The sequence below is a fragment of the Lepisma saccharinum genome, chromosome 4 (assembly GCF_977018435.1).
Source record: "Lepisma saccharinum chromosome 4, izLepSacc3.1, whole genome shotgun sequence".
Taxonomy (NCBI): domain Eukaryota; kingdom Metazoa; phylum Arthropoda; class Insecta; order Zygentoma; family Lepismatidae; genus Lepisma; species Lepisma saccharinum.
Window position 1 is genome coordinate 64,323,934 of NC_139232.1, and position 11,662 is coordinate 64,335,595.

General features: G+C 38.6%; 1 protein-coding gene across 2 annotated transcripts in view; it reads right to left on the minus strand.

Moving 5' to 3' along the window:
* LOC145986526 (transmembrane protein 47) overlaps nucleotides 1-3,554 on the minus strand; it is a 276,873-nt gene extending 273,319 nt beyond the window's left edge. The window contains exon 1 of one of the 2 annotated variants that reach the window (XM_083120638.1): nucleotides 3,412-3,554. In XM_083120638.1, the coding sequence (XP_082976764.1) occupies nucleotides 3,412-3,527 (116 nt within the window). In that variant the 5' untranslated portion in view covers nucleotides 3,528-3,554. The remainder of the gene's footprint in view (nucleotides 1-3,411) is intronic. The other variant, XM_083120640.1, reaches the window with a different exon arrangement.
* Between the last annotated feature and the right edge of the window lie 8,108 nt (nucleotides 3,555-11,662).

Consider the following 11,662-nt stretch of genomic DNA (forward strand, 5'->3'; position numbering starts at 1 on the left):
CCATTCCACAAGTCAATCATAAGCAGAAAAAAAGAATATGTAGACATGCACCTGTGACAAGAATCCATGATGCACAGCCATGATGGAAGCCATGGAAAATCATAGGAACGTTACATAGGTAAGGAATTTAAATATTAAAAAATGTAAGTTTCATAGCACGTAGAACTCCAAAAATTACTTTCCGCACTCCAGAATTTCTTTCTTCACACTTAGCAACACATAATCTTCATAAGAAAAAAATTTCCTTGCGAAATCAAGGGTGGGTTAGATGACCACAGAGCCAAAGCCTAAATATCATTATGATTAAAATTTCGGTAACCACCAAACGTCTCTAATTCCCTTATTTTCGTATTTTTCACATTGATACTTACATATTCTGCATTCGTAAGGATTCTTCTATTTCGCGTTTGGTTTTTTGCAGGCAAATAATCTCAATTTTCGAAATATGGAGTATTTTTATTTTCTTCGCTTTTGCTTGCGTTACACGCGACATGGACTAGCGTAGTCCATGATCAGTGGTTATGCAGTGTTGCGACCTTCTTGATAGCAAAATATCTAGGTACTAGTATGGAGAATACGTAAGTATGAATGTGGAAAATACGAAAATAAGGGAATTAGAGACGTTTGGTGGTTACTGAAATTTTAATGATAACAACATAGGCCTTTAGCCTAAAAATAAACTTCAGTCTGCTGACGTCAGAACGCAAGGTAGCAAGAGTGTTGTGCGATAAGTGATTGAAATAAAACAAAGCAACTGAAACCATTGGCGCGTGGATAGGTTAGTAGGGCCACGCAAAGGTTTCAATAGTGAAAAAGATAGCCCCACGAACCATTGGTGCTAGCCCCACGAACCATTGACGCTAGCCCCACGAACCATTGGCACGTGGATAGGTTAGTAGGGCCACGCAAAGGTTTCAATAGTGAAAAAGATAGCCCCACGAACCATTGGCGCGTGGATAGGTTAGTAGGGCCACGCAAAGGTTTCAATAGTTAAAAATATAGCCCCACGAACCATTGGCGCTAGCCCCACAAACCACTGGCGCGTGGATAGGTTAGTAGGGCCACGCAAAGGTTTCAATAGTGAAAAAGATAGCCCCACGAACCATTGGCGCTAGCCCCACAAACCATTGGTGCTAGCCCCACGAACCATTGGCGCGTGGATAGGTTAGTAGGGCCACGCAAAGGTTTCAATAGTTAAAAATTGGTTTCAAAAAAAATATTCGTAGCCCCACACACCATTCTCGGATAGCCCCACGAACCATTGGCGCTAGCCCCACGAACGATTCACAGATAGCCCCACGAACCATTCATAAATAGCCCCACAAACCATTCACGGATAGCCCCACGAACCATTCATGGATAGCCCCATGAACCATTCACAGATAGCCCCACGAACCATTCACTGATAGCCCCACGAACCATACATAAATAGCCCACGAACCATTCATAAATAGCCTTAGAGATACTGGGTGAAAGGGGGGGGTCATCACCCCCATCAACCTTGCATTGAGCACGCCACTGATCCTGTGCACGTCATGTTGTCGCAAGTTCGTAATCAGAAATGATGAACAGTAACTCACGTTTATTTACGTTCTAGAACTGTTACACAGTTACAAAACCGCGCATTTGGAAACATTGACCGGTTGTTACGTCATGAAACGCTCGCAAATATTTGGTTCACGTAGTAGACGGACATCAAGGGAACAGCTTTCATGCATCGGAGGGACATTAATGTCGAAAATTACATGATTTATCGGCAAAAAAATTTCAACGAGTTGAAAGCAAACTTCCAAGACCTTCCTAAAGTATAAATAAACCCATTTCGGTAAGTACTTTCTCCTGTAAAATTGAAGAAATACGTTTTGGTGATACGAAAATTTTACCTCATTATGTATTCAAATGAAAAAAAACATTACCTGATAAAGAAATTCTCTTGGAAACCAGCAGTCACTTTACAGGGAACTTTTCGTAGCTGCCATGTGGAAAGTAGGGAATTTTACACTGTTGCCAAACAACTATGGAAAGTATACTATTTACCCATACAGATAACATTTCACTAGATGTATTTGCAAACATTGTTTATTTCGTCCCTTTTTGTATGGAATTACCCCTATATGCATTCACCCAGTCAAACTATTGACAAGTGATGTTCTGTTTGAGCACAAATACCTTTACAATACATGCAAAAACCAATTCTGTAATCAACAAAGAACCTAACATGTTGCACTTCATACGTTGTATTTTTTATATTGTTTTCTGTTTTTCAACATTTCACCTGATGTAATGTATGTAGTCTGCTAAACTCCCATGTACAAAAATCTATATGTAAAAATGGTCAAGTGAAAAAAGGGCTCCAAAACCTTAACTCCACCATGGAAAACAGGAAGAAATAAATAAGGGCAGAATAAGCATGAATTACATAAAATAGGAATAATCCACAATTCTGTGGAATTGTTTGTTGCACAGACATAGTTTATGAAAATTATCACCTTAGTATTTTCTTTTTGGAAAACTACAAAAATTAAAATCAGCAAACAGCCTATGTTTTTAAAGCAAAAAATACTTACAACAATAAAGGTCAGTGTAAAATCCTTAATTTTTATATTATAAATTCTGCCTGGAGAAACCACTGATAATCTTAATGGGTCACTATCACGACTCCCATTTCCCCACCCCCTCCCCCCGGCATCGGAAAGGATGCTATCTAATATGTTTCTTCCAATAAACCACACATAAAAAAATATATTATGTAGAATATTTGCGTACGAAAATAAGTTCCACCAATTAATGCAAAGGTAGCATACACAACATATATCCTAACCGCGGTCAAAATCAAATTCTGTACTGTATACATTGTACAAAAGTACTAATACTAAGTAATTTGGGAAGATATATGTTTTAATAATAACAAAATAGATTTTGTAAATGAAAATGTAAACGAGTTTTGCTATAAGGTTTAGTCATTTGAAATAAATAAAATAATACAGATACAAAATATGTGTGTAACGTAAACACATTTTTCAAAAAGTACGATGTCGTAACGTATACCTCGGTGCATTCTCATGCGATGATTCAACGTGAAGGAGGCGTTCCTTCAAGTTTCGGACGGATGAAGTTAGGTCGAAGATTGACCTAATTTTCGTAACTTTCAGAAAGTTTTTTTCTGTCACTTTAGACCATCAATAAAATAACCTGCACTTTCAATCGCTTGTCACTAACAATTTGTCCTCGTAACATGGTGCACGATCCACAAACAATTTAGTGAAAAGAAAGTTTTCACCGTCTCCGAAATTGTACGCTTAGCTTCTGGTACGGATTCCCGGTGCAAGCTATATTTAGAACAAATTTCCTAGGTTCCACAAAAAGCATCATGCAAAACTAACTAAACAAGTAAAAAACACGAAACCTTACCTTTCTTTTTGATACTCCAACACTATAGACGTTGTGTCAAATTCACTAAAATCTGGGAGAGATTCTCCCTCAAAACTAAATCCACCCAATACACTACCACGAGATGAACCATACATGTTTGTAATATGGCGTCGCAGCGTAAACGTTGCCACCTAGCGGGATCTTTCGGCAGCTTCAGCGAATGAAACTTGCACTGCGAATGAGTCGTCTGCTACATACAGCTGCTTCTGCTACATTCATGTTGATAGATGTTGAATATAAAAACAGCAAGGTAAAGAAATATTTATACAGTGGAAATAGAATAGTCTATTTCTCAAGCTGAAGTTCATTCATTGTAAAATTTAATATTATTTCATTTGCTGTGAATACGCCAGAATATTTTATTGGGAGGCAGAGTATTAGCAGGAAGGGTCGCCGAAAAGGGGGAGCGGCGATTTGCACCGATGTTGTGTACCTTTTTCTTACAATATAGACATTAACCAGATAACTTGTTGGGTATTAATATTTAAGTGAGCCCTATTTGCATAGAAACAGATCGAAAGCAAAGATTTGGTTGCTCTAAGTTATATCAAATATGTACTTATTGTACATGAGTTGTTCCTAGTGATATTAGGCTGTGTGCAGGATACCAAGTAACGATTAATGTAATACTAAAACCCGTGGCGCAACAGCCCTCAAAAGGTGGACTGTTTAGTACTGTGAACATGTCAGTATTATAATAGATTGATTGATTGATTTAGTTTATTTTACTTCGCGTTTTGTGCCTCTTGGCTAATTTGCGAAGATGGGGATGAGTGGACTTTCACAAACAACCAAGCCCGAGCAGGATTTGAACCCGGGACCTTTTATTGTAACAGATTTATTATAGAAAAACTAAGAGGTAGTTGAGAGAACTTTATGAAGAGACCTAAGTAGAACATCCATCCAGCCGTCAAATCGGAAGGAATAATGCACCAGCTGAGAGCACGAAAGAATATTACAAGGTAAACCTCTATCGTCCATTTTATGGCAGAAATGAAGTCACGTTTCTCTGAACACAGTAAGCACATTGCAAAATTGCAATAACTTCTTCCAAAAATGTGAAATTGCTATCTCTTATTCATTGGAACAGTGTGTCAAAAACTGTTGGTTGAACTGGAAGATGATTTTTACATTTTCAAATCTGATTGACAAATCTAGCAAAGAAGCTGCAAACAGTAATCTAAAAGACACGTCAAGGATTGCATTATAGGCAGTAGAATATTTTGACAAGCTTTTTTTTACCAAAATATAAACAAATTCTTGGTGATCTTGGCTGAACTGTCAGTTTAACTGCAACACCCGAGAGGATGTTTTCAATATTAAGAAGGTTGAAATCATGTCTTCGAAATTCAACTAAATACTCGACTAATGGACCCTGCACTATTAAATGTACATAGGAATATTAAAATAACACCGATGATTTTATTTTAAATTTTGCAACAAGGAGGAAAAGACTGATTCTAATAGTAATTCTTTTTGAAAGTGAAGCTGCGAATAGCTTTTTAAAAGCACTGTCTGATCATTTTATATAGAGAAGGTAGAAGTTCGTAGATAGACCTAATTTAATAAAGTTGTGGACTTTTCTGTGGTGGCAGATCATACCTGTAGGGTTTCTGTACGTCTCGGATTTTCCGGGGCAGTCCCGGAGTGGTATCATTTGCCCCAGTGTCCTAATTAGTTTCTTCAGGACGCACAAATGTCCTGAAATCGAGTGGGAAAGAAGAAATGATTAAGACTATACTATCCTGGACTTTATTTCTATCTAAATGCGTGGACGTAATTTTAAAATGTTCATTTTACAAAACAATCTACCTGTACATTGAACCGATCCCTCTCGATAATACGTACAAGAGTTGAGGACTAAAAGTGGTAAACGTTGTAAGTGCCAAAAGCGAAAGTGTTGGGAAATCGCATCGTTCCGCACATCAGCCCGTAAGAACGTCCACACTAGTGACCTCTTCACACGCCCTTTGAACTACTTAGAGGGGCACCAGCCACTTTTCACGTTTACCACATTATAAAGCATGGCACATTTCACAGTTTAACGTGGAAAACGGTGTTTGAATTATTGTGGCACTTACAGCGTTTACCAATTTTAGTCTTCAGTCATCGAGTTACAAGAAGATGCTGCAAAGATCTTTGACTTCACGATGGCGCCGCCGTCTGCTGAAAGAGCTGAATTTCAGTTAACTTTCTCTTCCAATGTATAGGAAGCTTGGGTGCCTATCTGTTCAGTCCGCAGTTTAAATTAAGTTTTGACAGCTTAGTTCATTATGGCGCCGAAAAGGCATTGCAAAGTTAATGATTGATGTACTTTGAAGTGAATTTCTGTCCTTTTATGAAGAAGTGTAAGGAATATGATAATTGGACTGTACATACATAAAACTTAGTCGGGTTTGCGAGTATATTGCTGGCCATTCAAAGGCGTAACTAGGCTGGGGCAGCCGGGGCGGTGCCCGGGGGCTCCCGAGATAAAGGGAGCCCCGAAAGGTCGTCGTGTGACTGTAATGGATTTTTCTGACTTATGTTTTTGTTATTATGGCACGATTATAGTGAAGTATGAGGCCCAAAGTTAGTAGTTTCGTAGAGCTACACGCATGCCATAATTTTCAAATATGTTAAGCAAAGAACGTCAGCGCGGTAAAATTATGGGGATTTTAACACAATTAAGTAAGAATTGCAATGCTGGCTGGAAAATCGGTGCACGTACAAAGCAAAGAAACGCACCTCAAAATTGCGATATTCATAATTTAAATGTAGTTACTGTATTAATGTTGTAGAAGGTTACAGGACAAGAGCCTTTTTTTTGAAACTTCAGAATGAATATATTTTTTTTGTTAACAGTATTCTGCGATGGCCGCCTTTATCCTTCAGGTACCCATTGATTCCAGGCTGGGTGAGCCCTGGAAACGCTTTATTCGCGGACAAGGTCGGAAAAAATCTCACCTTAGATCACCCACCTCGGGAGTCTTTCACGTGGCAGTCAGACGCTCTACTTACTAGACCACCGCGGCTCCATAATGGGACACCTATATTCTGAAATATTGGTTTTCCTGCAATAGGAAGATCTGCTAGTATCGTCGTAGTTAGGCAACACACATAACACAGAATCTAGGTGTCCCATTTTTATTGCCGGTGACTATACCTTACTGTTCTAACAGTAGCAAATGCAGAGCAGGGGTAATTATGGCGCAGGTTGCATCATCGAGATTTTTGTTATTTTTTTCCCCTTAAGATAATATAAAATGTATCATTTATATCTTTTTCCAACATATATGTAAAAATTTTACACCTTAAATGCACCATATTTAATCTATTAGATGAAGAAAGGAAAGTGTTTAAGGATATTATCGAAGGGTGGGGGGGGGGTGGAAAAATATCCAACTCTTACATATTAGGCCTTAATTGACACGTGGGTTCTGGAGGGGATTGTGAATTAAACTATGGTGGGGGGGGGGCAGTATCCAACTCTAGGTCTTAGATTATTTGAGTTGGTGTTTTAAGTCCACTTTATGCACAGTAAGGCTAATCGGGACTAGACCTACAGTTTAAAGTGGGATCCGAACCACTTGTGCTTCCACTGGGTATCGAACCCTGTACCCCTTTATTACAAGGCGACGACGCTACCACTGCGCTATCAGGGAGGCCCATTTAAAGGGGGAGATAGAAAGATCTTGATAAAATGTTAAATCGTAGATTGTCAAGGAATTTCTGTAATGGAGAGAGAATTCGAAAATTAAATTTTGGAGACTGTATTTAGCGATACGGTATCCACACGTTTTCGGCTCCGAAAGTACGAAAAGAGAAGCTGGAAGAGAGTAAATATCGCGGAATCCTAAGAAAGTATTGGCAGCCCATTAAATTAATATTCTTGAAAGCCTGCAAAGAAATGGATGTAAACATTTTCTTGCTCGTTTCGCTCGCATGTGTTGCTAGGATGCGTATTTGGTGCTTTAATGAGGTGAATGTGAAGTTTTTTATACTATAGCTGCATTACAAGACAAGCGATATTCTCGATAATCTCCATTATGATGAACGATTTTTAGGGGTGGTCTTGAGTGATGGGCACCCCTGTTTAGGGAGGAAGGGCAGATCAAGTACAGTGTTCAGTAAAGCTAAGGAAAAAGTTGCTTTCGGCAGGCACGCTGTCGTAATTAAATTCTTTGTAGGGATTACAATATGGTTTGAGGGCGCGAATAATATGATTTGCGGGGACGCATGATATGATATTGGGCGGGATGAGCATCCCTGAGGCAGAGAGATCGTTTTCCAAATTTCAAATTATAAAAACCTGTTTAGGCAGTACTACAAGTCAGGAACATCATAGTGGCCTGGCTTTACTTTCAACTGAAAATGACAGAGCCAAAAAAATCAAGTTTGTTATGCTTTGTCGTAGGGATGTGACGAAGCTGAAAATTTAGCGATGCCGATGTACTCACCGATAATTTTTGGAACCGATACCGATGCCGATATTTAACCGATTCCTACATAAGATTATTAAACAGAAATGGGATGTTATTTTCTGCATGACAAAAATAGATTTGCTATGTACATTTCTATTGCATATCATATGTATATACATATATATTCTCAAGAGATGCGAATGTACATTTGCATCTACAAAATGTTATGTGAACCTTTAAGAAGAACATGAATTCTCAAGAGATTAAACATTAGAACACAAGCAGTTCTTTGAAATGCAAAATGAATTCCTGTTCTGCCAGATTCAACTTCAGAAACACGAGATTTGGAAGCACTTCAGGAAGTAACCTACTTCTTCTCATATCTCAAATCTGTTCAGCAACACTGAACACTCAATCACTGAATACTGATGCAGCAGGTATGCCCAAGTATGTTCTCAGGACTTGCTTCAGGTTTGATCTGTATGCAGATCCTGGTTCAGCAATGTACTGTTTTATTTCCGATGTATAGTTAGGTTGATCCTCTGAATGAGTTTGCAATAATTTTATTACAAAAACTCTACAATAATGACGAATCATAACCAAATTTTCAATAAATCTTACAAAACTAGAATATAAAACTTATTAGAAGGTAAAGACTCTAGTATAATCTGTACCGGTTTAAATATCGGATTTTTGCCGATTCCGATACTGATGCCGATGTGTCAATTTCGGCCGATTTTCATACATCTGTAATCGGCTTCGGCACATCCCTATTTTGTCGTAAATAATAATAAACTGATCTGTAATGTAAGCATTGTAATTAATCTTAAGTTGTTAATGAGTAAATAATGTATTTCACAGTTCCTATTTTATTAGTTATTTTGTACTATTAGTCTCTAGCATTTACCAAAAACAAACACATCTTTAATCATAATAAAGATAATTATATTTGCTTTCGCCTCATATGCAAAAGTTGCGCATTTTTTTTATTCGTATAATAACAACAGAAACTGAGGCCTTGAATAGTCTGCCCCGGGAACCCCTTGAGTCTCGTTACGCCTCTGTGGCCATTGCGTAGCTACTTGCGCGATCAGCTCCAATAAATAAGTGACAGTTTTAAAAATTTACTGCCGGTTTACTTTTCGGCATCTTAATTTACTACCGGTATGCCATACCGGCTCATACCGGCCCAATTAGATCACTGCAATGTACACAGTAATTTACAGAATGTCCTACATAAAGTGGTGCAAGAATCTTCCTTTAAAGCAAGTACTGTCCTAGTCGAGACGATTAATCGTCTGTTAGCCTTGCATCAATGGTTATAAACCTAAAATTACTAAATATTGCAGACTTCTGGAGCCTGCCTTTCTCCAGTAACAACCCATTCATTTGTGCAAGGACAAAATCTAAGTTCTTGCAAAATTTGAAAACTCATGAAAAGTTGCAGCTCCCGCAATATGCTAAACCTTACGTATATACCAATGAAAAGTAAACTGTCCTTACCTCCCACCTTGCCCCCTTAGATTTGGAACCCAATCGCCGCCACTGCTCATGAACGTTATTTTGATAGGTTTTTATAGGTTCACATTAAAATATTCCATACCTCGAGGGGGATCATGCTCCCTCCCCTCTTGGGTACGGGCCTGGATTTGAGTTCCTGTCTTAGTAGAGGAAACAAACGAAAAAAAAAAAAGAGGCCTAACACGGAAATAATTGCAACACAAATGTTTTTTTTTGTGCCAGATTGTGCGGAATGGTATAGTGAATAATATATTAAAAATCCGCCATCCAAATGTTTGGGGAAAATCCGACATCTTGGAAAATGGCGGCAAAAATTCAACTTAAAAAATTTTAAAAAAATAATATCTCTAAAACGGTACATTGTACACAAACAGTGAAGATAACCAAAATGAAATAACATAAAATTTGATAAATTATGGTTTTGGTTTGATAGAGCTACCATAAATCTTAATTGAATTAGAAAGATTCAAAAATTTTGTTTAATTAGCGTAAAAATTGGTTTATGACACAAAAAGCAGCAAATATATAAGAAACTATGTAATTTACGTCCTAAAGTCACTGAACCACTGAGTTGGTGTTGTAAGTCCACTTTATGCACAGTAAGGCTAATCGGGACTGGACCTACAGTATAAAGTGGGATCCGAGCCACTGTGCAATGTGCCTCCACCAGGTATAGAACCCGGGACCCCTTGATTATAATGCGACAACGCTACCACTGCGCCAATCACGAAGATAGGATGGATGAATGGACAATCACACACATATATGGAAGACACAACACGAGTCCTTCTGTGGCAGGTTCTGGGGCAAATAAACGAAAAAGCCGATGTTTATCTATTGGCAGATTCAAGTCTTCAACAAATCCTCGAGATCATATACAGAGGTAATACTGTTCAACCTATGATCACAGGAAAAGCGCCTCACTTCCAAGCAGTACACCTTAGTCTGCATTTTGAAGACTAGCGAGGCTCTGGGGCCTAGATTCACAGTCAGTATAATCATCTGTGGGGCTCGTGTTGTCCATAATGTCCCTTCATCCATATTAGCATATTATCATCAGTCTTCGTCTTCGCAATTAGCCAGAAGTGGCAGCAAAAGACGTAATATAAAATAAAACCAATCAAATCAATCCGAAAAAGCCATAGCCAGAGGCACAGGGGGCCATTTCAAAGTTTATGTAGCACTGTTCACGCTACTGGAAGAAGCAAAGTGTATATTGCAAATGAACATACTTCTGAGATACGTTCAATAATCGTTAGCCTACTCAATTCAGAAGTAGGCACTAATGTAAGTTCAAGCTCTGAGGTGCTGAAAAATATTTATCTGCTTTTCGTTCAACTCTGAAAGATAACAGGACACTGCTGCTATGTGGCTGCAATACATTAGGATGCTTATATTCTTCGGAATTTCATTAAACCCGAGCGTATTGGGAAGTGGAGATTACATCTTCAATCAGTTACGCAAATGTTCTCCTTTTGCTGCATCAGGGAGAAACACCTGTGCTACAAGTGCACATCTGTATGTAGAGGAAATGATGAAATTTAACATGTTAGCACCAGGTATCTACGAAAAATTCTGCAATGGACTCTAAGGCAAAATGAATGGTTTAGAACCGTATTTTACCATATCATATTAGGCGATTAGGGATGGGAGGGGGGTAATTGGGAGCAGTCCCCCCCCAATACACACGTTTTGTCCCCGCACTATGGTCTCTTAATGCTAAGATTTGTTTACCAGTGGATTTGACCCAAAATCATCTGCCAGAATTCCATTTTCAATACGCTTCTCCCTAATTGCAGTCAGCAGAAAGTAAACTATCCTTGCCGCCGCCCCCCCCCCCCCCTCCTCCGCCCTGCTCAGTTAAGACACCTAGTCGCCGCCACTGTGTGGACACATTTTTAAACAACAAAAACAACATGTAAGTAACAAACGCCACGTGAACGAAAGAAACACTGCATAAAACAATGTATTACATTCTCGCCAATATCATAATCGCGCTACGACGCCACGGGTCTCTGATTCGAATCCCGGCCTGGGCATGGATATTTGTGAGTGTCCATCAATTTCATCATATCATCAATCATTCCCATCTTCGCAAATTAGCCAAAAGTGACACAAAAAGCAAACCAATCAATCAATCAATCAATATCATAAGAAATGGAACACATACATTTAAGGAAACACATGACTCTGCATTAGACTACATATCTCCTCAACCCTTGAGTCTAGAAGCACAAAACAAAAACCAATCTCTAGAGAAAATCATGAGCTATGAATTTGGTTCAGTAACTTTAGGACGTAAATTA